This window comes from Melospiza georgiana, chromosome 2, assembly GCF_028018845.1.
Source record: "Melospiza georgiana isolate bMelGeo1 chromosome 2, bMelGeo1.pri, whole genome shotgun sequence".
NCBI classification, from domain to species: Eukaryota; Metazoa; Chordata; class Aves; order Passeriformes; family Passerellidae; genus Melospiza; species Melospiza georgiana.
In genome coordinates this window covers 85,890,102-85,912,654 of record NC_080431.1, presented here as the reverse complement: position 1 = coordinate 85,912,654, position 22,553 = coordinate 85,890,102, and the positions used below count along the sequence as shown (strand labels likewise).

The following is a 22,553-nucleotide window of genomic DNA, read 5'->3' as shown; positions in this document are numbered from 1 at the left end:
TATTTGGACAACAGTGGAAATAAGGACTTATAAGCATCACCAGTCTATTTGTACAAGTACTTAAAAATTAGAAGAGTAGGAGAGTTACCTCTAAGGAGAAGGTATGGTTGAAATTAAGGTTGAATCAGCAGGGGTTTCAGACATTTTTAATAGCTTCAGGAAGGTCACAGCCTCTTGAGTGGCTGTGCAAAAGTGTGTGTCAGGGCACCATCAATGTGGTTGCCAAAACATGACTCCTGGAAGCTAGGGGATTATAAGGTGAACTCAAGGTTTATTCTCTTCTCTTCTCTAGCTCTAGATTTTTCCAAAGCCTTCTTCTCTCTTCTGGTGAGGCATCTGAAAAAGTTTTTAAATTACTTGGTTGTGTTCCTAAGTGGTCAGAAGTACCATGTTCTCTGATCAGAGTTCATAACCTCTGACACCCTATCTAGAGCTGAGGTTTTGGGCACACCACTGCACTTCTCAGTGCATTTGTTGCCCTCTTTGCTTCTCAGCACCTCTCCATCCATAGTGTCCTGGCTGGTTACGAGGAGAGCAGCAGTTTATGTATGTATATGTGTCTCTTGAAAGCTGCCAAGCTTTTACTCTTACTTGCACCACCTTTTAGGTGGCATGATGGCACCCATGGTGGGTAACTCTCACGGGTTCAAACACAGGCAAAAGCAAATACACACCTGCCTGTATTCTCTCTTTTTTTAAATCTTCTTTTCTTTTATAATGGCTTGCATGTTTTCTCTGTGTGAGACATGGGTAGAAGTTTCTGTGGCTGCCAGAAACTTCTGAGGAGTGGGTGACAGGGGAAATGGTGGTTGTGGTCAAGCACTTATTCAGGCAGCACACAGAGGGAAGTCACATGAGTGGTCAAGTCAGGTGCATGGTACCATATATGGCAAACATTTGTGCTGTATTTAATTATACATGGTGTTTCTCAGTGCAAAAGCTGCTCTTTGCATTTCAAGTCTGACTTTTTGGACATTTTGTGTAGCAGTTTTAAAGCTAGACTGAAAATTTTGATGGATTTTAAAACCACTGATCAGGTTTCATTCTCTGAGCAGATGCCACACAGTTTCACAGTCTGGTTTTCTTTGCCTCAAATTGAGGGTTAAAGAAAGGGCATTCTTTGAGAAACAGCTGTTCTTTTATATTCATATTAACTAGTTTTATCAATGGAGAAAGAAAGAGGGCATCAGATTCTGGGAACTCCATTGCACAGTAAAAGACAGAGGGTTGCTTGTTTGGCTTTTTTTTTTTCAGAATTGACTATTAACTTTTGGATGCATCCAGTTATTTCCTGATATTATTGAATCCACTTCGCTTTTGAAGGATCTGCTTTTTAGAAAGTGAGTAGTCACCTTTTCTCAATATCAATGCTAATACAAATGAAAGCCTCTGAATTTATCTTGTGGGAAGCATTTTCTTTGACATAGGATTCTCACCTTACCTCCCCTGTGACCTCCACTAGTCCCCAGAGCAGCTAAATTTAGTCCAAATTTCAAGAGAAACATTTGCATTTTCTTTTTTGAGGGTCTGGTGCTGAATTGCCTCTTGTAAAATCTCATGTACTCTAGAAAATGTGAGAAGTAAACAGCAGAGGATGTATATTTACTGATTAGATTTAGGGGGAGATTCTGACTAAGAATGTGGTCTCTTACTAATAATGAAACTGTTTTGAAGTTTGAAAATATGTATTTTGGTCACAATGCATTATTTAGATGATTGATATTGATCATATTGGCTCTCAAAACCAAAGTGGCCTCAGTTTCCAAAGCTGCTGCAATCTGTTACAGAAAGATAAATGAGGTGAATTGGGAAAAAAATCCCTACACTTTAACTCATATGTAAAAAAAAATATGAACACAAACAGCCTCGATTTGGGCAGCAATTTTTTACCAACCCAGAGGTGGAAGAATGCCTTTCTTCTTGAAGGCTGTTGGTTTTTAATCCACTTGCTTTCTCATCTCCCATATTTTGCATTCTTTTAGTTCATTATGAGCTCAAGTCTTAGCTGCCCAGATGCATGGGGCCAAAACCCCTCTGTCATTTAGTGAGACTGGGCTATTCCAAACCCTCCTGTCCCTTGCAGCAAGACTGCAGCAGTGTACTGAGCACCTGCACCTGCAAACCGAGCAGCTGCTTGGCTTGTTATTGAGAGCTAGAGTTCACTAATTGCAGGCTTTGTGGTACAGTATTAAATGTTAGATGAAATGCCATGGGCCCTTTCTGGTTTTCTAGGGGCTCCCAGCCACCTCTGTGTGTGACATTTGGTAGCATTGTAATTACTTCTGAGACCATTTAACTCACTGCCAGTTTCCATCGTTGTGGATTTACGTAGCTCTTTCTTTGTTCCTGTTCATGAGCTTATCCCTTTCTCTGACAATATGCAGAATGCTGGCATATTTGGTAAATAGCCTGAGGTGATGGATTTTCCATTGCAGGATTGTGGGTGTCTGCTTTCTGTTCTTCACTTGCTGCTTAACTCGGTGAAGCCTTTTAATCCAGAGAAGAATCATAGAATCATTTTGATTGGGAAGGACCTTTAAGAGCATTGAGTCCATGTGTTTCAGTTAGACGTTTTAGGACATGCAATGATTTGTGCTCAAATCAGTTTGCAGATCTACTCACAAGTTCCTGCTGACCTCAAGAATAGAAGTGATCCTGCAGGGATAACAAATTAGTATTCCAGTAGTAATAGTAACAGTCTATCTGTTAGAAGTATGTGTAAGTGTCCCCACCCATGAGCTGACATCTCTTTGTACAACATAACCTGCAAGCACCTGAGGAGAAAACCTCAACCTTCCTTTGTCAACGACCTTACTGTCCCTGTGTAGCAGTTGACAAATATATCATTGCAACAACATTACAAAGTCAGGAAATATTCTTTTTGTAGTCCACCCTGTTAGAAACCTGAGGCACAGACAGGCTGTGAGGGCTTTTCCTCCCACCAGTCTAAAGGAGCCAGGACAAGAAGCTGCAGATGAAATCTGGATGCATCTAAGTCAGTGTAAGTTTTCCTCTTGGCTTCCAAGAACCAATCTTCACTGCACTATTTGTGGAGGGTCAGTCCACACAGTGCCTACACCACTTTTCTTGTTTTGCAGGCTGCAAGTTTGCCCTGCTTGTTCTGGGTCTGAGGCTATTCTCTGTGTGACTTTCTCCTCAGTACTCTGCAACTCGAAGTTCCATTTAGCTGTGGAGCAGTTGTGGGTGTTAGCACATCTGCTGCTCAAGGTTGCAAAAATTCTTTGCTTATTTAAGCAAGCATCAGGTCTGGGTATAATTTTTCTTTGTGTTGAGATGAAATACTTTATTTCTGAAAATTCCTGATTCATTCAAGCCAAAATGGAGATCAAGAGATGTATCTAACAGGCTCCTGATTTATATCAAGAAGAAAAGGCGCTTCAGCTTCGATTGTGCACACCTCAAGAAAGTGCACCAACCTCTAGACTGGAGGTGGGACTGGTGGTGTAGTTGTTTTCATTAAAAACCTCAAAAGGTCTTGATTTAATTCTAAGGCAATATAAAAGTATCTCTGAAATAATGAAAAGGGTTGTGGGATGGGCAGATGAGTGTTTTCATCCCAACTCACTGACAGATTTTCTAGTAATGCTTTGCTACTTCTTCATGACAATGGAAGCAGAAGTTAGATTACAAAAAGCCAAACCATATTTATTAGCTGCAGTCATACTGAATTTATTTTAAAATAATAAATGTTGTGGGGGAAAAAACGCCCAATCTAAATTGCTTGCCAATGTCTTTTGCAAGTGTCATATCAGAATTACACTATTTCCATTTTACATAGCAAACCAATTTACTGTTATTCCATTCTTTTAACATTGATAAAATAGGCATCCTGTTACATTATTCAAGTCTACCACATTAAACACTTTCACAATAATTTTGGTATCATTCTAAGATATGTAAATGCCAACAAACAAATAATAAGTGTTAATATGGAATAGTAAAAGTTCCTGAGGTAAAGCTGTTCAAGTATAGGTTTTCTTTTCTTTAAAAAAAAAAAAAAATTGAAAATAATATTTACCATGTCATGAAAGTGCCAAATGACCTGCGGTTCACAAGAAAATAAATCACACTTGGGTGAAAGACTGAAAGAAACTGGCAAGTTGCCTCTTATATATTTTAATTCTTTGCTCATGTGGAGCATTTGCTGTGGCATTTATACATGATTCTCCTCAAGCCTGACAATATTTATCAAGTATATTTGTTATTTTCCAGAAAGTAAATCTTTAGGCATGAGATCTTGGTGGAGCTCCTCAGTAATTTTTCCAATTTGATCTGGTGTTTTGAAGTATCAAAAAAAAAAAAAAAAAAAGAAAGAAAGAAACCAGCAGCTCTAACTAGAATTATAACTAGAATTATTTAAAGTCTTGTGGATTGGACATATTCCAAAGTATTGTAGTGCTTTCAGTGAGGATTGAGGAAATAATGAACAAGTCTGACTTACTGGTTTTTTCCATAATAAAAATTGTATCTTAGTTGAAAGGCAAATCTTAGGCTTACTTTTCTAAAAAAAAAAAAGTCTCTTGTTGTACACTTTATTTGCAGTTTCTGAAGGTCACTGCAAATAAATTTGAAACCTTAGAACTTTAAAATTGGAAGTGACACTTGCCTCATTCTCAAACAGTGGCAGGTCTAGGAAGAATTGATGCCCTTCATGCAGCTGTAAGCCTGAAAAAGGAGTTTGGCAGTTAGGTGGGGGTGGGAGGGAAAGTCTGTCATGTGGAGGAAAAAAACCAAAATCTTTTAGAAGAGGTAGTGAGGGAGGAAACAAACACATGCAGTGAAGGGAGGGGAGAGCAAAAAGCTTGTGTGTCTCAATGATACCCTTGTTTTAGTATCCCACTGTGTGCCAGAGAGCACTCCGCCACCAGCAATTGCTGAAAGACACTTCTGCCTCCCCCGAGCCAGCTCTCCACCTGCTCTTCTAGCCAGTGCTACAGTGTGGAACTGGCTGGGGAGCTGGGCAGGATGTGCAGATGTGCAGGTTTCCAGGTTTGCGCTGCCCTTGCGCGAGGTCTGCTCTTGTTTCTCTGCAGACATTAAACAGCTCAACTGTTCAACAAGGTTCAATGCAAAATGCAAATACCAGGATTTATTTGTAACACTCAGAAGAGTCATTCCCATTTACAGTCATTTAGAAAATACAAAGGTGTGAGAAGCCATAGTGAATGTACACATGCTGCAGTTACATCAGAGGGATGGCACTTCCGTTGTCCAGTCTCCAGGGTTTTTTTCCTTTACTGTCCAGATAGTTTTTTCATGAGCTGTGTTAGCTGACATAGCTGTCCTCCCTTTGAAGCCTTTAAGCAGGTTTGCATGTGTGTAACCTTTCACTCTAGAACTCACTCCTTTATAGAAGGCAGTGACACTTTAGTTCTAACCCAAGAAATCAGAAATTGTGTTGGGTCCTCAAAACGTCTTAAAAAGCACAAGTGTGCTTTTGTTGGTCTTGTTTTCTTTAAGAGAAAGGTTAAGTGTAAGGTTTTGCTTGTCTCCTGGTCTCTCTGCCTTCAAGTTCTGTTTTTTTCTGAAATCCAAGGGGTTAAGCACTCATTATTACTATTAAAACTAAAGATTTAATGCTGTAATAAGAAGCTGAGAATTAAAATGCACAAAACTCGAGTTACGAGAACTGGTAAAACACAAATTCATTAAAATATTTGATTTTTAAGTTCAAAAAACCTCCAAAAACCCAAAATTGATCATGTTGGTTTGAGGACATCGCGCACTACTTGTGGGCAAACTAGGAACAAGAAAGAAACACCGGGGTTGCTTTTGTTGCACGGAATAAAAACCTGTATATGCATAAGTTCAAAGCTTGTCTTGGAGAGGCCCTGACTGAATCATATGGTTCTTTTCTGTAGTTTGTAGCACTTGTACTGGGGTTCCAGCATAAGCATTTGCACCTATTCCTTGGTATGAAGGTTTCACATTCACACCATGCATTGTCACAGCAATCCTTGTGAAGTAATTCTGTAGTTAAGGTTTCCATCTACCTGCATTTAAAAGGAAGCAACATCCCTCCCACCTGAAGCACTGGTTGCATTACACTTGCACCTGTCTCTGTTGCTTGTTTCTCCTTTTCTTTTCCTGCTATCTTTGGGGGAAGAAGTCCCTTCCTCCGCAGTCCCAGCCCGCAGTCAGAGGGACACAGAGCGCTTCCTCTTCCTGGCGGCGTACTCCCCTGCCACAAAATTGGATAGGGAATGGCTCAGGTGGCTGTCCAGGGTATCAGAGCTGTTGCTGCTCATTTTCACCCATGGGCACAGGCACTGGAGCATGGCTCTGCGGATGTAGTTGTCAAAGAAAAAATAAATGAAAGGGTTGGCACAGCTATTGGCAAAAGCAAAAGGGCTGCTCACCTTCATGCCCAGGTGGGCAACCGTGCCAGAAAAACAGTCGGGCTGGTTTAGGAGTCGCAAAAGGATGGCCATAAGCTTGAAAAGGTTGTAAGGGACCCAGGAGACAACAAAAGCTGCCACTACAATGAAGACAATCTTGATGGATTTTCTCAGTTTCTTATCACGTTTCCCAGCCTTCTGATAGTGCACACAGAGTCTCTTGGTGATGGAGCAGTAAAAGGTTAAGATACTAAACAGTGGGAAGAAGAAGGCCAGGATTAAAAGCGTCAGTGACATGATCTGTTTGACTTCTGTCACGTCTTTGTCTGTACAGTAAGTCTTTCCATACTGCGTCTTCAGTTCTCTGGACAAAAGGGTTGGCACCCCTAAGCAGCAGGATAATACCCAGACAGAGATGCAGAGTGCTCCGAAATAGGATCTTGTCCTGATCCGTCGTGCGACAGAGGGGTGCATGATAGCCAGGTACCGGTCAGCACTCATGCAGGTGAGGAGCAGGATGCTGCAGTACATGTTGACTGAGATGACATAGGAACTAGCTTTGCAGAGGAAAGATCCTACCCTCCAGCTCTCACCCGACACCTCCATGTCCACCCACAAAGGCAGTGTGATGAGGAAGATGAAGTCAGATGTAGCGAGGTTGATGATAAAGATGTCAATCAGCCTCCGGACCCGCCGCTTGAAGATCAAGGATGCTATCAGGATTGAGTTGCCAACAATGCCCACCAGGAACACGGCACTATAAAGGACAGGCAGGAAAGTAGACAAGTGTTGGAGGTGCTGGTACTGGCACTGGTCATCGTAGTAGTAGTCATAGTTGAAGGTGACAGTAGGCATGGATGACAGCGAGGTGAGTTCCATTTCTGGCCCAGCTGTCCTCATCCTCTCTCTGAAAGAGGCTCTGAGCCTCCCCTACCGATCCCTTCCAGATCTTTAAAAATATTATATCAGTGAGCAGGTAGGAGGGGGAGAGCCGGGAGGAGGAGAAAAGCGGTTTTTGTGGGAAGATAATTTGTATGCTTTTAACCGACGAATGAGAGTATCTGATGAGTCAAAACCCTGCCTTCAGAATAAATGCATTGTGGCTTTTTTTAAAATCAGGTATAGCTTTACTGATTCTGTCTTCCTTTTGTGTTTTTCAGCTTCAGGTTTTGCTTTTCTTTCAGGTGGAGGAAAGGTATTTTTTGAGATTCTGAACTTTTTGGTTTTTAGGAAAGTATATTGGTAGTTTGAAGAAATTTGAGATTGTACCAGCTTATAAGAAACCCAAGAACAGTGAATTCAGGTGCCCCAACCTTTGTCTATATTCAAAACATTTTGTATAAATTGCTTGTCAGGGCAAGTCTGACTTTCCTGAGGCTTGGAGGTTTTTACTTTATTCGACTCTTTATGATTGTTGCTTTCTGTTTGAAAGCAATTCACTCATATGAATATATATAGGGAAAAACATTTAAAACTCCTATATCCATTCTGCCCTGTAGCTGGTTGTTCTTTATCAGTCCCAGGTTCTTGGCTGCCCTGCCAGTGCCCCGCTCCTGCCCTGCAGCCCTGCCAATTCCCCTATGCCTGGACTTTCCACACCCAACTTAAGGAATGTATTAAAAACTTTGAAAATAATGTTCCAAATTGTTGTATATTCTTCTATATATATTGCACATTGAAACTTGATGCTCCCATCCCCCACACAGGCTTCCTCATCAGCCACAGTCCCGGACTCTAGAGCAGTGGTTTGTTCCTTCTCCTTCTGGCTGCACAGCCTGCGTGACTCCTGAGCTGTTCTCATAAACAGCACTCACTTGTCTTACCGAGCTCTGATTTCCTTCATCTTTCATGTGCAGTATCAGTATTGCTCCAGCTGTGGCTTACCTTACAGACAGCCCTTTCAGCGTCTCATAAATCAAACCGAAATTCTCATTTTTAAAACTACTGAATTCATTACACCTTTGTCAGTGCATACTAATTTGAAATCTGCACTATTGGTCTTCATCATCCCTCCTCTCTTCTAAAAATAAACTAATTTTCTCCTTCCTCTCCCTTCCACCAGTACATTCACAGACCAGGCAGGCCTCCAGGGTTCTCAAGGCTTTGAAGAAATTGCCTCCTGCTGCGTGCTCCATCCCTGGGCAGACAGATTGCATCAGTTTGTGTCTCCACATGCAAAAAACAATTCCAAATTGCGTGCACAGCGAGCTAGTCCTTCCAGAGCGCTCTGGATGCACTCAGATTCACTCTCCCAGTGCTCAGGTTATACCTCCCTGTGCAGCAGGTTCCTGGTAGACTTCCAGGCACCTGGAAAAGCAGAAGCTGCTGTAAAACGACTGGCTGCTGGATGGAAGAGAATTTAGGTGCGCACTGGCTCATGTGATATGTTGATATCTAATAAGTACTCACTGATACACAACTGCCTTCCTAACTGTAGAGCACTAGTGGACTCCAGCTGACTAATTTCATGGAATGTGTAAGCATTAAGTTAGTGAGTGTAATTCAGCCATCACAAACTCTGAAAAAGGCTCAAGGTGTATAAAAACACCCCAGCTAAGACTATTTGTATGCCTCAGAAGTAAATGTGAACACTTAATGAATAACAGGCTAAAAATCATCTTCCTGCTATGTCAAAGTGGGTTGTAAGCATTCACCCTAAAAATCATTATATTCTCTTCTAAGCAAGAGGCAGTGACTCTGTTCAGAGTAAAAAAAACTCCATAGATTTGTAAAAGGCCTTGTTGTTATTCTAGAAGTAACCTCCTGCACCTGATTGCCTGAAATACAATTCTTATTTTTAGTGAAATGTAAAGGTCTCTTCTGTAGTGATTACAGTGAGTAGGTACTGTTGCTGCAAGTCTTTTTCTTTATGAGAGACTTGTCAGTGGTCAGTTACAGAATGGATTTGTGTGCCAGCTTATTTCTTCCCTGGCAAAGCTGGCAGAAGGAAGCACAGAACCAAACTCCTAAAATTCTAAAAATCAGGTTGCATTGAGGACATTGCAATTTTCATGCAAGTGACATCAAGTGTAAACCTGCAAGAAAACACATGCTAAAAATCATCCTCTCACCATCTGAAAAGTACAAAGAGTTTTCAGCCAAGACTTGTGTAAAAGTGCCCAAGTAGCTTACACTTTACAAAAAACAATGGTTGATGAATTCAGTGCAGAGGTGAATTTTGTGTGATCTTTGCTTATTGCTGCTCCAAGGAATGTGTTTTAGTTTGGTTTGTTTTGGTTTTTTTTTTTTTTTCCAAGAAGCACTGGGAAATAGAGGCATTCTCTTTCTATTAGTACTAGGGCAGGAGACCAGCTGAACCCTACAGTCAATTCTACACTTGTTCTGCCTCTCTTGCAAAGGTGGATCTCCGTCTTGTTTTACTCTGCAGTTAGAATATAACAGCTTACATGCTTTAGAAGTCAGACACAAACTTCTCTTCCCTCCATTGCACACTACTTTATACTCCTTGAAATTCACTCCTTCCCTCTCTATCTCATCGCAAACAAAAAAATTAATAACTTAAAGAAGCTTAAAGGCATCATAAAGATACTTTTATATATGTGTATTCCTGTGTTTGTTTCTTACTTTGTTGTCTCCCTTTAGATTAATAGCCTTACTCACTAAAATAAAAAATTAAATAGTAAGCCTTTTCCAACAGGGACCAACTCTTCTGTACTGAATTTGCTGTGTATTTCTTGAATGCTCTAAGCAGACGTAGGGATGTCACTGCATGTTGCCATATTCCACATGTGACACTTCCTTATCTGGGCAGAAGAGTTGTGAAGATAATCTAAAGCATTCTTATGAATAATAAAGTGATGTGTAATTATCTGAGTGGAGCAGCAGCAGGCATATTTGTCCGTAGTCTGGGGTGTTTTTATGTGATAGGGATTCACTTAGGGCATCATGTAGGGTCTTACTCTTCCCACATCTCTCTTTCCTGAGACAGAGCCAAGCTATCAAAAATACTGAGTACATGGAAATTCCTCTCCTAACACCCCTGTATAGATATTCCAGAAAGTTCGGGAGGACAGACTCCATCCTCTCCTCATCCTACTCCAGTATTCCCACAGCATTTTCCTCCTCCCAGGATTCACCAGATACATGTAAACACTCTCCCCTCCTGAAAATTCTCGGAGATACCCATCTTGTCCAGCCCTTGATGCAGATCTGAAAAAAAAAAAAAAATGAAGCTTCTGGGTTCTGAGTACTTTTGAACCTGAGAACCAACTTAACTTTTGTAACCAGACATTCAGAGCAGGTATTGATGGTGGCCCTGCATTTGGCCAGATCTGCCTTTGGCTGTGTGTTTCTCTGACGGTTCTGCCTCTCTCAAATGCACCTGTGAGATCTGCCAGGTCAGAGTTTGCATCATTCCTCAAATCTTCCTCATAGGAATGCGGAAGTATTTCCAACAGCAGCAAGGGAAAAGCTTTCGTGTCTTTGTTCATGGTTCTGCACTGCCTGTGATACGTGTATTGTGGTAAGAAGTCATATAATTTGTGGGGAAAATATCTTCACAGGAAGTAGGCAGTGTTGCTGATTTTCTTTTTTACATACACCACCCCCCTTTAGAAATTTCTGCAGTTGAAGCATTTCAAGTAGCAAGGTGTGGATTTGGTTTATTTGGTTGTTTATTTTTTGTTCTTTTGTTGCTGTTGTTGTTTTACACCCTCTGTTTTACTGGTAATTTAAATGTCATTTTATTCCAGCTTGTACATTGACTTTTATATAAGCACAGTCATCTAGATAAAATAAGCTGCATATCTGTAAATTATTAATAGTGATAAATGCTGAGAAGGACAGAGGTTCATTTGGCTGTAAAATAAAGTGTAGTCGTTTCTGAATGATTTTACTTAAAAACCATGTAAGAAACAGACTTAATTAAAAAAAGAAAAAATCAAAAAGCCTACACTAAATTGGCTGAAACTGTCCTATTATGCTATGACTAGTTAAAGGCATGGTCAGAGGCAACCACATGAAGGCTAACCAATGGAAGTTTCATCCCTCAACAAATAGGAAAGGGTGGAACCTATTTAGGTAAAATTGTGGCCACTGAGGGCAATGCATCAGGATAGACTGAAATAGTTTTGTGCTGAGAGCAGCGGTCTAGAAAATGCAGTGCAGGAATAAAATATTTTTGTACACTTATTTTTTAAATATTAATTATTGTTTCTTGCCATTTATCTCATCCTTTTTTAATTTATTTTTTTGTTGTTTTATAATGTACATTATATATTGGTGTGGTAGTACATGTGTATACTTTAAAAAATATTTACATTATTAGGAGTGCCTGCTCAAAAAGATTTTACTGACAAGGTACATGACAAAAAGATGTGGAGACCACTGACATAGAGGATGAGTATCATTATAATGCCCCAGTGCTATTCATGGTATTTGGGAGAAGTACATCTAGAAGGCTTTTTGTCTGTGAAAATTATACTACTGTGTCCTGTGCCACAAAAAGAAAATAAAGAAGGCAGAAATAAAACCAGGCAAACTGCATAGAGAGGTCTGAGGGGAATCAGAGGATTTTCTGCTCACTCAGGCTGTGTAAAATGCTCATAGACGGTACCTAAAACTATTTTTATTATTGCCAAAAGAATATTTCTTGTGGGAGGTGGCTCTTGTAAGTTGACTCATAGTTTTGGAAAAAACAGGCAGAGACTTTTGAATGCCTTTTCAGATCTGAATCAATAACCCCTGGTGTGAATATGATATATGAAGAGGGTTTTGTTCTTTTTTCATCCTATGTCAGCTTCATTTAATACAGACAGTGCCACCTCCTACAAATGTTTACTTATTTCCTTAGATTGTGAGAACTAAAATTACAGACATTTTGTACTAAACAATTTAATTATTTTTACAACATAGTGGGGTTTTGGTTTTGTTTGTTCTGTTTGCAGCACTCTGATGTTAACCTCTCTGTCAGTGCCTGAGAAGTGAGTAACGCTTGTGATCCAGGTCTGCTAGCACAGGTACTTTTGCAAAAAGCAAGAAAGGCATTTATCCTATAGCCCTCAGTATTATTCCCTTTGTGCTTGTAAATTAAGCAAACTTTTACTTTTAAAACCTTCCCAACTGATGCTGTTCTGTAACTAAACAGATCAGCCAGCAGTTCTGCTGAGGCACATTGAGGAGGTGTGAAAGGAAGAGAAAAAAGAAAAAAGATAGTTGCTGCAAGGAATGACCCCGTGCATTCACTTGTAATGTTTTTACTGGCTTACTCTTAGATATAGAAGGGTATTTTTCCAGCAAAAAAACCATCCAGGCAAAGTCTGTAGAGAGTATTTGATTATAAGTAAATAAAATGAAAATGCATCTCTTCGCTCTGGATGCTTTTGAGCAGCTGCACATTTCACATTGATCAGGGCAGATTAAGAAAAAGAAGAGGTCACTGTAGCCTAATTTAATAATGCAAGTAGCAGTGGCTGCAAAGTTTTTCAGAATTGATTTTCATTTTTACGAAATTAGATCTTTTAGGAGAAAAACTGAAGATGTGCCAGTGTTAGATAATTCACTGCACTTTACAGTAAATGGTTCAGACTCTGCTTTTACCATGGCTTAGAATACACAGGGGTTTTGTTGAATTTTTTTTCTTTTAATGTTTTCTGGCTTCAAGCTGTGATAGCTTTTCCAGGTATACAGAAAGAAGTTCCTGTTTTTTTTCTTCCCTATTGCTACTACACATATTTTATAGTCTTGCAAGTCCTTAGTTCAGTAACTTAGTTCCTTAAATAAACTCCAGTAAATAAAATTGGCTGACCTTGGTGATATATTTCATTGAGAGAGATTTTCTAATTGCTCAGTGATTTTCATATCCCTTTTCAGGTTTATCTCTATTTTGTCAACGTATCAAAACTAGATGTGCTATTTCAGAGTCAGCAGCAATTCTAGATGTGATACCACATCTTTCCTCCTTGTGATTTCTCAGTTTGTACATCTGAGGTTACAGGAAAGTTGGGGTTTTTTGTGGGAGGGCCACTTCTTGGCAGTTGGTACTTCACCAACATTTTTCCTTTTCATTTTTCGTTTCCCAGGATAAAATCTCAGGTCAGGTAAGTATAGACTCCAGTCTTTGCTTTTAAATTAATGAGCTCATCAATGACCTTATTGAAATGCATATTTGCTTGCCCCAGCCGCAACACGATCAGGTCACCCTGTCCCAGTATCTTCTCCATGTCATTATTTACCCTTCCCTCGTGTCATCTGTGAGGTTTATCAGCAATACTCTGCTTTCTTCCAAGTCACTGATAAATATGTCAAGTATTTAGAGTCCAGGATTAATCCCAGACAGACCCAAAATATGCCTTTGTAGACAGCTACATTATGAGGTGGTGGTGAGACAGCTTCATGTTCCAGAAAGTGGGGCATATAGACAGAAATTTCTTAAATCAAATGTAATTTCTGTTTTTTTTTTAAATTAAAAATTAATGTTGCATCAAACCCAAGAAGTTTCTTCTGTGACTGCTTTCACCTTTGCATTGTAGTTGCTAACCTGGCTGCAACAATGCTCCCTGGCTGTTTGGTGGAGGAGTTGGACGGGATAGTTCCCCAGAACTCCTCAGAGGTGTGAAAGCCTCAATGTTTCTGGGGTTTTTTTCTGAATATTTCCTTGTTTGGAGTTTTGTAAAACCAAGACTGGGTGGGCTGGTCTCTCAGCCATGGAAGTTGTTAACCACTTCTAAGAATCTCTGGTCATTTCCACGGCTTTGTGCATCAGGGTGGAAGGAAACGGCCACCTTGGGGCATGGAGCCAGTGTTGCCAATTTTTGCAATTTTTCCCGATTTTTCCCCCCTTTACTTGGTGTTTTCTCGAGTCATTCAGCCAGGATGTCATATCACCAGTTTTTACAAGCAATCAAGAGAAACAGAAAGAACTAGAAAGGAGGGTGCAGCCAGGTGGGGATCAGCCTCTTCTCCCAGGTAAACAGCGACAGGAGGGGAGGACACAGAGCCGGGGAGGTTCAGGCTGGCCACGAGCAAGAATTTCCCCACAGGACGGGCGAGGAGCCATGGGGAAGGGCGAGGAGCCACGGGGAAGGACGAGGAGCCATCGGGAAGCACCAGGAGCCATCGGGAAGGGTGAGGAGCCACGGGGAAGGACGAGGAGCCACGGGGAAGGACGAGGAGCCATCGGAAAGGACGAGGAGCCATGGGGAAGGGCTGCCCAGGGCTGCTGAGGCCAGCGCCTCCAGAAGAGGGCGGCAGAACTACATCGCCCAGCGTGCCCCGCGCGGGCGGGCGCGGCGGGCGGAAGCGGGGCCGGGCCGGGTGCGAGGCGGCGGCGGCGGCGGCGATGGGCGGTGGGTGCCGGGCCGGGCCGGGCGGTGAGGGGATGTTGGGCGGAGACGGGAGATGGGGCTGAGGGTTCGGGCCGTTCCCCTGGGGTTTGCTGTCGGTCCACAGCTGCTGCCCCCCGCGCGGGGCTGCCGCCTGGGAGGCCCGAGACCCCCGGGGGCGGTGGCGCTCCGTGGGGATGCCCGCCCGGCCCGGCCCGGTACTGGGCTGATCCTGCGGGACGGGTGCTCTTGGCCTGAGAGCTCTTCAAGTAATTTCCCCTCTCCATCTTAGCTTTATTTTTTTTCTTTTTTTCGTTAATGATAGCACTGGGAGATGTTTGTGAAGTAATTTAAGAGTAAAATGATGATGATGTCCAGCCATTCCGTTTGCTCTTTGCTTGTAGGTCACTTGTTATGAACTGGTGGTGTGGAAGAAGCTGAATGAATGGAAGAGTCAGGGCAAAAGGGAAGTTTGCGTTTCATGCTCTCCGTTGGCCACAGGACACAAACAACGCTGTGCATCTGAAGAGACCTGGAATCATCGGAGCTGTGTGTCCTGAGGGACTCTGAGCATCTCTGAAGGTAAAAAAAGTATTTGGTAGCAAGCTTTCCTAACGTTTTGTTTCCCTGATCCAGCTTGGTGTTGTTTCCAGCCCTCTCCCCATATTTGCCCCCTCTTTCAGGCCTTCTAATCCCTTTCTGATTGCTGGCATGTTTCCTGAGAGAATGCCAGCGAATGCACCAGGGACTCTTTTGCGATGTCACGTAAAAGGAGTTTCTTAAATGTGGTGACCCACTGTTGGCTGAAAGGAGTGACCGCAGCAACAAGATAAAAATATGCATGTTTTTGTATTCCCTTCTGCCATGGTACAGTAACTTCTTACAAAGACTGTCCAGTCTTCAGTCTTAGAGTTGATTTTTTGCCAGAATACTTGTTTTTGTTCTGTTCTCTGTTTTTTCTTCCCCAACTCTACTGACTTGTCTCCTTTGTTTTTCCCTTCTTTGAACTGCATGCAATTTAGTCATTCTCTTGAGTATTGCTTCCAGTTTGGCCTTTACCTTCACTTTTTTGAGCTTTTTTCAAAAATTTTCTTAAAATGTAAAAATTTTTATGTGTCTCATTTCTTGTAAAAAATTAATATAATTGCAGTATCTCATTAAGCACTTTTGCCTGTTTACAACTACCTAGTGTTATCTTAAATTCGTTGCATAGCTTAGTTTCAGCTGTAATTTGTCTAAAATAGCATCTTCTGCTAGGCAAAAACATGCTGTCAGAGCTATATGAACATACCTCTTAAAACAATGAAGGTTCTTGTTGACAGCCTGTGGATAAAAAGCATTTTTATTTATTATCAATCTTTATGTCTTTATAATTAGTGTAATCTTTGGTAATAGAAATGTTATTTTTTTCATAAGTAAGTTTATTCTAAAGCACCTCCTACACATTGTTCTGCACAGAATCTTTTGCAAAGCGTGGCATTAATCCCATAAACAGGCAGTGTGTTTCTTCATGGTCTTCTCTGGTCACTATTTCTTACTGACTGTGCTCACTGCTTCCTTTGAGCTCAGCTTGGGGCTGGCAGGATGGTTTTCTCTTTTAAAGGACACCTCATTTAAGGCAGAGCTTGTTTCCTGTAGATGAAGATACAATGGATATGCACAGTGGATGGGCAGAGTAGTCAAGTCTTCTCCACTGACAGGAAAAACTGGTTCAAGCTTTGCATGAAGTGTTGTGGAGTTCTTCATCTTTTATCTAAGCATTTGAAGTGTTTGGCAGAAGCACTGAGGGGACCTTTGTTGTAAGGAATTGTGGGCCCACTCTTACCTTGCTTGTCACTGTCCTGTCCATACTGAAAGTAATTTTGGGACAAAGGCCACACAAAGCCACTCGCTAGATTTTGGGGTCTGTAGCCCCCTTGGCTGTTCTCTACCAATGCCTGCAGTAACATTACAAGAACTGAGTGTCACTAGAACGCCATCTCCCATTTACCAAGTGGATAATGAACACAGGGCAAAGCTTTAATTTGCTGTTTGGTGATTAAGCCTTCATTTTGAAGTATTTCACTTATGAACTGTTCTTGGTTACCAGCTGACATCAGCTCTGCCGTGTTCCCAGCACATCAGCTCACAGAAGGCTGGTCCAGCATGTGGTTGTTTTTTAATGGTGATCTGGCAGGGATAATGCCAGCAGCAGCGCTCTGTATGTGGCAGCAGGGATATTTAGCTGAAAGTAAGACTTTTGGGCCAGTTCTTTTCTTTCTCTGTCTTAGGTATAAATTTGATAGGGCTTTGTCATTGTCAGCATTTATATTGAAAGGTAGTGACAACAGATCAGTGGCCCTGATTACATTCCTTGTCACCAGACACTACTCTGAGGATGGAGCTTGTGAGTTCTTGTGATCCTTCCACCCAGAGAGAACCCTTCCTAAAGAAAGGAGTGTTGCAGAGAGTTCCTCTTGCAGTAAATGTGATTGCAGTATAGTGGAAGATCCAGACCAGCCTGCTCAGCAGCCTGTTCTGCTGCTTGCTCAGAGAGTGATCTGCTCAGCTCTGAGCTCAGCTGGGCAGCAGCTTTAGCCCTGCAGGTGCCACTTGCTCTGTTTGCTTCGGGGGCAGTGTGTGAAGGGGCAGGGATCCCTCAGTTGACTCAGTGGGGCTGAATGGTGAGGTCAGATCTATACAACAGCTTGCTCTCCCTATCCCATATCCTGTGTGCCTGGAGCAAGTCACTGGGAAAGAGAAAGAGAGTGGAAATACATAACCAGGGATTAAATACTGCACAGAGAATTTGCTTCCAAGTCTGGGCTTGATTCTATGTTTTCCACATAAATAAAACTGGATATGATGTGTTCTCCCTCTCAATATTTCTATTATCTTATAAAAGTTTGTAGATTATTATTTAAGTAAGTTGTGGTATGCAAACTTTGCAGTATTTTAAATGGATGTTTTTTGTTAGTTCACCACAAATCAGTTCTATTCCTTCTCATTGCTAAGGATGCAGTTCAAGGATGGATATTGCAGAGAGTGTGGCTCATTTAATATGGAAATGAAGCACAGGAAATGATATGGGAACACATAATTTCACCTCCTTGCAAGCCAGTTCCAGACAAATAGAGGAGCAGATGGAGAGGAAAAGAAATAAGAATGGTGCTGTTAACAGCAAACATTGATGCCTTTGAAATTCCCTTCTTTAATTTGCAGTTTGTTTCTTAGTTCATAATTTCTTACTGACAAGTCTGACTTGAGGCCCTTCACTGTTTTTTCTTGTGAATGTTGAGCTTTAAGTCATTACTGTTTCCAGTTGCGGTTTCTTTAGTTGAAAGAAAGTAGAGCAAAATATTTTGATCAAAGTGTGTGGGAGAAGGGAGGAGACAAGCAAGAGACAAGCTGATTAGATAGTAGCTCCTACCACAGCCTACCTCTAGCTGCTGAGCTAGTTTCAATTTTTTTTCCTGTCAAGTGCCTCAAGCCTGATTCATAGTAATCCATAAATTTAATCAAGCACAGAAAGCACATGAGAACAACTGGCATCTGAGAGGAGTCCTTTGGTGCATTGCAGCCACAAAACATTTTTACTCATTAAAATTATGGTGTTGTCATAAGCATGTGTGATATTTGTGTTTTCCCCATGCCTCCTTTGACCCTGAATCTATGCCATTTGGGAGCACGACCCCACAGAGGATCCTAAGAGAGGGACACAGAGCAGAGGCCTTGTGGGAACATATGAAGGCCTTTCAGTTTTGTCCCATTGTTCCCATGAAACAGGGCACCCCCCTGTGTTGTTCTAGGTCTTCAAAAATACCACGGTATATATTGTAGCATTATTGCAGCATTTACCATTGTTTCCAAGCCTGTCTTCCAGTGCTTCCTTCATGTTCTGTCTCTAGTGCCTAGATACATTTCTCTCTTCCCTAAAGGCATTCCAGCACCTTGGCATGGCTGCCCTTTGTGAGCAGCCTGGAAGGGCTTTTTCGGCATGCCTGTGGTTCTTATCTTTGCTGTAAACACAAGCTGTGAAAGCCGTATGTGGTGGCAGGATAAAAATAACGTCTACTCTTGGTAATCTCTTAAGGAAAGCTAAGTCTTCTTCCTGGGTGTTGTGGAGGGAGTCTCTGACGTTCCCTACAATCAGGATCACAAATGGCAGCGAGCTGTGTCATCTGCTTTGGGGATGAGTTGGTAGGGCGGGCAGCCAGTGCAGCGTGGCTGGGAGAGCACGCTCTCCAGGATATCATCCCTACTTGGAACGGGCAGATCCAGTGGATGCTGGCCAGCACTCCGTGTTCCTTTGGTTCCAGCAGGTAGGAAAAGGAAGGCCTGCATATCCTGAGGGGACCGTGCAGCAGGGGCTGATGAGTATGGCGCTGCTGGGATAACACTGTAGCGTTGCTCACTTGTCCCTGTGTCCCCGGCCAGGGCGCCATGATGGATAACCGGTTTGCCACAGCGCTGGTGATCGCCTGCGTGCTCAGCCTCATCTCCACCATCTACATGGCCGCCTCCATCGGCACTGACTTCTGGTACGAGTACCACACCCAGTCCCCAGCCGAGAACGTTAGTGAGGCTGGGAGGAGCATCTGGGAGGAGTTTGTCAGCAAAGATGCAGATGAGAAGACGTACACGGATGCGCTCTTCCGGTGCAACGGCACGGTTGGATTGTGGCGGAGGTGCATCACTGTACCCAAAAACTCTCACTGGTACAGCCCACCAGGTATCTCCAGAGCAGTTATCACTTCCCTGGCTTCCCTGGGGTGCTGTGTGCTAACTTTCTCAGAACAGACTCATGCCACTTTGTTCCTCCAGAAGGCTTATTTCTAGCTTTTGTTTTGGTTGGTTGGGTTTTTAATAAAGACAGTCCAGATTTTTAAAGAAGCAAAGGGCAAAATGGTCTGTGGCTGTCAGTGCTGCAGTTTCTGGGTTTGACACATGATACTTGATCTAAATTTAGTCTTACGAGCTTGATTTTTATTTTGTCTCAGCTGTCCAGTTGGGGATACCTTTATAGTTGCTCTACCAGTTACTGTCTTTTTAGGATAGATCCTGGGGTCTAGCAATGGAATAAAGACACTACTTTATCAAGGAGGTGCTCATTCCTTTTAGCTAGTCATTCACTTGTTTCACATCACAAATATCCCACCTTTACATCAGCACACTTGGAATCCTTGAATGGATATAGAGTGAAATATTTGTATTATTTTTTCAAGTCATTGGGGGATAAAATGTGTGGCAAACAATTATTTTAATTGCTTCAAAGTTAATTTTGAGTGCTTGCTGTACATGTGAACTCCTTCATTTTGAATCTTCTTAAAGACGTACTTTAACTACATTTTGTGGAGAAAAAAACATGCATGAAATACTTTTTTTTTCCCTCTCTCATGCAAATACTTATTTTGGAAGACAATTAAATCAGTTCTGATCAATAGTATTCTCAAAGTAAAATCTGAGGTAGAAACTTAGTGTAAAGAAGCAAATCCTTCATGTCCTTTAAATAGGCCTTTCTGTCCCATTTTTGATTTAACTGTTAGTATGAGACCACATCCTGCATGTGGAGATAAGCAGACCTTAGTTAAGGGACCCTGAGCTCAAGACTATGTGACAACATAGTTCAGCATCATATGCCACCACATTACTTTGCCAGTATGTTACACATGGCACAATTATCTGTGGATAATCCATGGAAGCTTGAAGATTCTGCATGTAAGAATGCTTATCCCTTAGTGTAGTACCTCATAACAGACACATTGTGCCAACTACATCATAGGAAAACATGTACAGATCTGTTTGGAGAGGTAATTTTTTTTTACAAATGGAACTCTGAGGAGCTTCCTAGCTCAAATTATTGGGAAAGGAGGATTTGAAAGCGGGGAAGGAGGGTTGAGGGGAGACACCTAATGGCAGCTTTTTCTTTTTTTCCACCCCTAGAAACTGATATGACTACAAACTGCATCAGTTTCTCCCTCTCTGATCAGTTTGCAGAAAAGTACATAGAGCCTGGAAATCACAACAGTGGCACGGATTTGAATCGGACTTGTAAGTGTCTTTCACTTGTAGTAGATAAACAAGTAGAATTAAAAAAAGTTGTTTCTTAAATTCAGTCACTAGTGAGGAAAGATTCTGTCTCTCTTGGTCTTGCTCACCATTTATTGTTTTTTACAGGTGCACAGGCAGTAGGTCAAAGTTTAAAAGGAAGACATAGATGTGTTAGCAAGGGTTTTGCCTATGAAGGCAGTACAGGGATTTGTGAATTAACAAATTAGGTTCTTTCTGTTTCAATGGAATCTTTGGTCCTTTTTGACTATGTAGAATGTAGAATGTCTGATGAAGCAGAAACAGCAGCTTAGAAGGGAATGTTAAGATGGTGGGAGAAGATCTTTTTCCAGCCCATTTTCAGCAGAGGTGACTGGTGTGTTTTGTTCCCATGCAGATCTCTGGCGGTTGCAGTTTCTCCTGCCCTTTGTCAGCATTGGCCTCATGTGCTTTGGGGCTCTGATTGGGCTCTGTGCCTGTGCCTGTCGCAGCCTTTACCCAGCCATTGCCACTGGAGTCCTGCATTTGCTAGCAGGTAAGTGTCCTGCCATCCTCCTCCAGAAGCTCAGGAGTAGCCCTGGAGCTCCGTGGGTGAGCTCACTGTGCTTTGCTGCTTGCCTCCCCAGGGCTGTGCACACTGGGCCTCGTTGGATGCTATGTGGCTGGGATTGAGCTGCTCCATAGGAAGCTGCCTCTGCCCGAGGATGTGAAGGGTGAATTCGGCTGGTCCTTCTGCCTCGCCTGTGTGTCAGCACCTTTGCAGTTCATGGCAGCTGCTCTTTTCATCTGGGCAGCTCGCACCAACAGGAAGGAATTCACCCTCCTGAAAGCCTACCGTGTGGCTTAAGGGCTGCTGGTGCAGTCTGGGCTTTCTGTATTAGAACCACTTCTCCCCCAGCCCTTACTACTTTTTTCTTTCAGTCAGAATTTTATCATGTACTGCATGCTTCTTGCCAGTCAAGACAATTTAGCCTGCAGGCCCTGAAGACAAAGACCTCTGGGCTAAATGACCAAAGCCTGCCAGAAGTCTGCAGAACTTGAACAGGTTTTTTAATTGGGTTTTTTTAAGAATTGTGATTATTTTTTAAGCTACCTTTGGTTCTTAACAGTTCCCCTTAGTTAGATGTACATGCCCCTTCCTAATTTTATTACCCTGTCAGCCTGGAGGAAATAGAAGTGGTGTTGTGTGTTGTGGGGTGGAAGAGAGACAAGAGAAGGTGCAGGTACGAAAGAATGGGAACCTCAGTGCGCAAATAATACATAATCAGGAGCTGTCTGCTGTGTGACTGAAGCAGGCAGTATCTACAGGGAGCACCCAAGAGACATGAGGGAATTCAGAAACCTCTGTTATGGAAATACTGTAGCTGAATTAGTCTGTAGCTGGGCTCTGGATCGCCTGTTATCACTAGTTTGCTGCATTTTGTGGCATCTGCCAAAACTGCTGGAGGCAGAGCAGGCAGCTGGGGCACTGCCTGTACAGCACACCCTTCTGAAGGCACACTCTGGACTTACTTCTGCCCAGGAGTGGGATTAGATGGCCCTCATGGAGCTCTGTCCTGCTGTAGCTCCACTGCTTCCAGGACCCAGGCTAGTTTGGTATCTGCACTACATGTGATTGTGCACTCTAATCTTAATTTGTGGTGCTTTTGCTTGATGTGGAATAAGGCTTTCTTCTCTCTTGTTGAAAATGACCTCCTCACTAGATTTTTGGTTTTAATTTGGTTTAGTGTATGTGTGTATATGTACATATATAAACTTAACTTTTCTTAAACCTCGCCTGTTTATCCTGTATAGCACACAACAGGGTTTTTTAAAAGGTGCTGCTCTTTTCCCCTCTTGTTTAAATTAAATAATAATAGTAATAATAAAGACTCAGAAATTTTCA

General features: G+C 42.2%; 2 protein-coding genes across 3 annotated transcripts; one reads left to right on the top strand and one right to left on the bottom strand.

Moving 5' to 3' along the window:
• Positions 1-6,158: 6,158 nt before the first annotated feature.
• GPR15 (G protein-coupled receptor 15) lies at positions 6,159-7,259 on the bottom strand. Its single transcript, XM_058018497.1, has one exon. It carries the CDS (start codon positions 7,257-7,259, stop codon positions 6,159-6,161), a length of 1,101 nt encoding a protein of 366 aa, XP_057874480.1.
• Positions 7,260-14,610: 7,351 nt separating this feature from the next.
• On the top strand, positions 14,611-22,553 carry CLDND1 (claudin domain containing 1). 2 transcript variants are annotated; one of them, XM_058018933.1, is made up of 6 exons: positions 14,611-14,665; positions 15,046-15,223; positions 19,058-19,352; positions 20,564-20,671; positions 21,066-21,203; positions 21,295-22,553. In XM_058018933.1, the coding sequence occupies exons 3-6, from the start codon at positions 19,064-19,066 to the stop codon at positions 21,513-21,515; spliced, it is 756 nt and encodes a 251-aa protein (XP_057874916.1). In that variant the 5' UTR covers positions 14,611-14,665; positions 15,046-15,223; positions 19,058-19,063; the 3' UTR covers positions 21,516-22,553. The 2 variants fall into 2 exon arrangements, with proteins under 2 accessions (XP_057874916.1, XP_057874915.1); XM_058018932.1 differs by lacking the exon at positions 14,611-14,665 and adding an exon at positions 14,862-14,910.